Source organism: Nicotiana attenuata, unplaced genomic scaffold, assembly GCF_001879085.1.
Source record: "Nicotiana attenuata strain UT unplaced genomic scaffold, NIATTr2, whole genome shotgun sequence".
Taxonomy (NCBI): domain Eukaryota; kingdom Viridiplantae; phylum Streptophyta; class Magnoliopsida; order Solanales; family Solanaceae; genus Nicotiana; species Nicotiana attenuata.
Genome location: NW_017670545.1, coordinates 210798 through 214146, shown reverse-complemented (window position 1 = coordinate 214146; position 3349 = coordinate 210798). Strand labels below are relative to the sequence as shown.

The following is a 3349-nucleotide window of genomic DNA, read 5'->3' as shown; positions in this document are numbered from 1 at the left end:
GACCGGAGGGAGTAATTAATTTGTTACATTTGGGAGATAATCTTTCTAGGGAGCAGTGGAGTGGTTTTATTTTGTGTCTCACACAACTTATATTACTTGTGTGAGGCCTCTTTTTATCTCACATATTTGTAGACCCATATCTTACACATCTGGGTCCACATAATTCTGGGACCAGAAAGTTGTGAGACAAAAAAGAGGTCTCATACAACTATTATCAATTGTGTAAGACACAAAATAAAATTTTTCGGAGCGAGTGTGTTAAATTGTGAACTGCCCAAGAAAACCGAATTAAACAGAATTGGTGTTGACTTATATACATAAGTGTAAGTGTATTTTCTAATTATATTTCGTTTTGACGAAGTTTTCCCATATCCCCATACAACTGGCACACGGTTTTAAGCTTTGAGCACTACTGTTAAATTAATACTAATAGCATACTCTCTCCGGTCCAAATTAAGTGATTTTTTGGATGTTTTCACACAAATTAAGAAATCCATCTTTTAGCATTATTTAGCAATGAAATTGACCATATTAACCTTTACTATCTCACATAAACACTCCTAACACATATTCCAACACCATTTACTTCAAGGACAATGTAGGAAAAAAATAATTAATTCATTCTTGAAATCTGAAAAAATCACTTATTTTGTACCACAAGAAAAAAGCCAAAAAATCACTTATTTTGGACCGGAAGGAGTATTAATTTGGTAAATCAGTCCTTTTCCATTGATTATTAATACCGACCTCAAAATGGGAGTCGCGTTAAATTTGCAATGTAAATACCATACCGGATTGAGAGAAGAAAGTTATGGGTCATACTCCATCCACCTCATATCATCCGTCATTGTTACTAAAAAAAAAAGGTGTCTCAAAATTATTTGTCAGTTTAGAAGTTCAAGAAAATTTAATTATTTTTTTTCTTTTTTTCCATAATAATTATTGGAAGTTACTGGTAGTTAGACTTAAGCTAAATTGTTAGCTAATCTAATGTTAGGACCAAAGTGTAAATGTTAGAACTTAGAGAGGTCATAGTGATTATTCTGTATGATTGTATATATCAGTTAGTTACTACAGTGATAAGGCAGTTGGAAAATTCCCAAAACACAGTCTTCTTCTTCTTCTTCTTCACGCAAAAGATCTCTCAAATGGCCAACTTTTGACATGGTATCAGAGCCATGGAGACTGATTCGTGAAGCTTTTATCACCAATTTCCTACTCAATTCAATTGAGCTGTGTTAATTCCGACAATTCTGTGCTTAATCGTGAAGATCGAAATCTGAAGCTTGTGCGTCAATGGCGACTGAGAAAATCGACCATACGTATCCTCTTTTCCTTCAACCTTCTGATACACCTGGATTGATTCTAATTCCAATTCAGCTCACAGGTTCAGAACTATGGACTGTGGAGTAGATCGATGCGACTTGCTCGCTAGGGTTTGTAACAGGAAAATGTGCTAAGGAGATGTACAAGGATGCTCTTCTGGAGGAGTGGGAGACTTGTAATGCGATAGTACATTCTTGGATAATGAACTCTGTTTCGAAGGACCTGCTCAGTGGAATCATCTACGCATTGAATGCACATGCAGTTTGGGAGGACCTCAAGGAGCATTTTGATAAGGTGAATCGAGTACGTATTTTTCAATTGCACAGATCGATCTCAAGATTATCACAAGGATCGGACTCTGTATCTGTCTATTTTACTAAGTTGAAGGAGTTATGGGTTGAATATGATGTTCTAGTGCGATTTCCAGACTGTGGTTGTCCTAGATCCAAGGAATACATGATTCATCTGCATCAACAAAGGGTGATGCAATTTCTGGATGGACTAAATGATACCTATGAGCAAGCTCGTCGACAAATTTTACTGAAAACTACTGAACCAACTCTTAATCAAGCATATGCACTAATCTTTCAAGATGAAAGTCAGCAATCGATGGGAAGTGTTTCTATGGCTGATAAAGGAGATCCATTGGCTATGCAAGCTGGTAGAGGACAGGGATACAGAGGAAAGAAACAATTTCTACAACGTGACCATTGTCGTATGAAAGGCCACACAAAAGAAAATTGTTTTACAATCATTGGGTATCCTGAAGACTTTAAGGGAAGAAAACCTTTTCAACTTAGAGGAACACTTACTGCAGCTAACCATGTAGAGGGATCAACAACTCAATCTTCACAAGCAACAACACAGTCTAAGGGAGACTACTTCTCACAGAGGCTCAATATCAACAAATTCTGGGATTGCTCAACAACAAAGACTCACCAAGTGAAGCTACAACTCAAACTAATAATGCAGGTAAAGTTACTGCATTATCCTCTAATGTAGAAACTTTGAACAAGCTGAGAGATAGATGGATTGCACTATCCTCTAATGCTGAAGCTGTGAATGAACTGAAAGATATATGGATTGTGGATTCAGGAGCCACACACCACATATCTTCTACATTAGACTTCACGAGTGATGTGAGTAAAATAACTGATAAGGGAAAGGAAAAGGTTACACTGCCAATTGGAGGTTGTGCAAAAATAGAACATGTTGGGAGCTCTTTTCTGTCAGCTTTTGATAAGCTGAAAAATGTGCTTCATGTGCCTGATTTTAAGTTCAACCTAATGTCAGTGTCCAAATTAACCAGAGATCTGAGTTGTGCTACCATATTTTTACCTGAACTGTGTGTGTTTCAGGATCTTTAGAATGGCAGGGTGAAGGCGATTGGTAAGGAAGATGAAGGATTGTATGTGCTGAAGGGAAGAGGAATCAGACAGCTAGCAGCTCATGTTGGTATGAAGGTCACAGCTGGAGATACAGGGGATCTATGGCATATGAGGCTTGGTCATGCCTTTATTCCTGTAATGCAACATGTTTCTTTCTTGCAGAATAAAGTAGATAGTGAGATACAAAATAAATGCTCTGTTTGCCCCTTGGCAAACCAGTGTAGGCTAAGCTTTCCAGATAGTGAAAAGGAGTAATAGACCTTTTGAACTTGTTCACATGGATGTTTGGGGACCATACAAGAAGGCAACTCATGACAAGAAACACTACTTCCTTACAGTTGTTGATGACTTCTCAAAGGCTACTTGGATTTTTTTGATGCAGTTTAAGAATGAAACTATCATTTTTTTGAAGCAATTTTTGTGCATGGTTGAGACACAGTTTGATACTTGTGTTAAGATTTTAAGAACTGATAATGGGACAGAGTTCTTTAATAAACAGTGGAGTGATCTGTTGAGATCACAAGGTGTTATTCATCAAAGTAGCTACGTCTATACCCCTCAACAGAATGGAGTAGTTGAGAGAAAACATAGACACATACTTAACACTGCTAGAGCTTTAAGATTTTAGAGTAATG

General features: G+C 37.2%; 1 protein-coding gene across 1 annotated transcript; it reads left to right on the top strand.

Moving 5' to 3' along the window:
• Nucleotides 1-1296: 1296 nt before the first annotated feature.
• Nucleotides 1297-2969, top strand: LOC109240779. The gene is made up of 4 exons (XM_019407461.1): nt 1297-1387; nt 1436-2298; nt 2343-2614; nt 2702-2969. The coding sequence occupies exons 1-4, from the start codon at nt 1297-1299 to the stop codon at nt 2967-2969; spliced, it is 1494 nt and encodes a 497-aa protein (XP_019263006.1).
• Nucleotides 2970-3349: the final 380 nt, after the last annotated feature.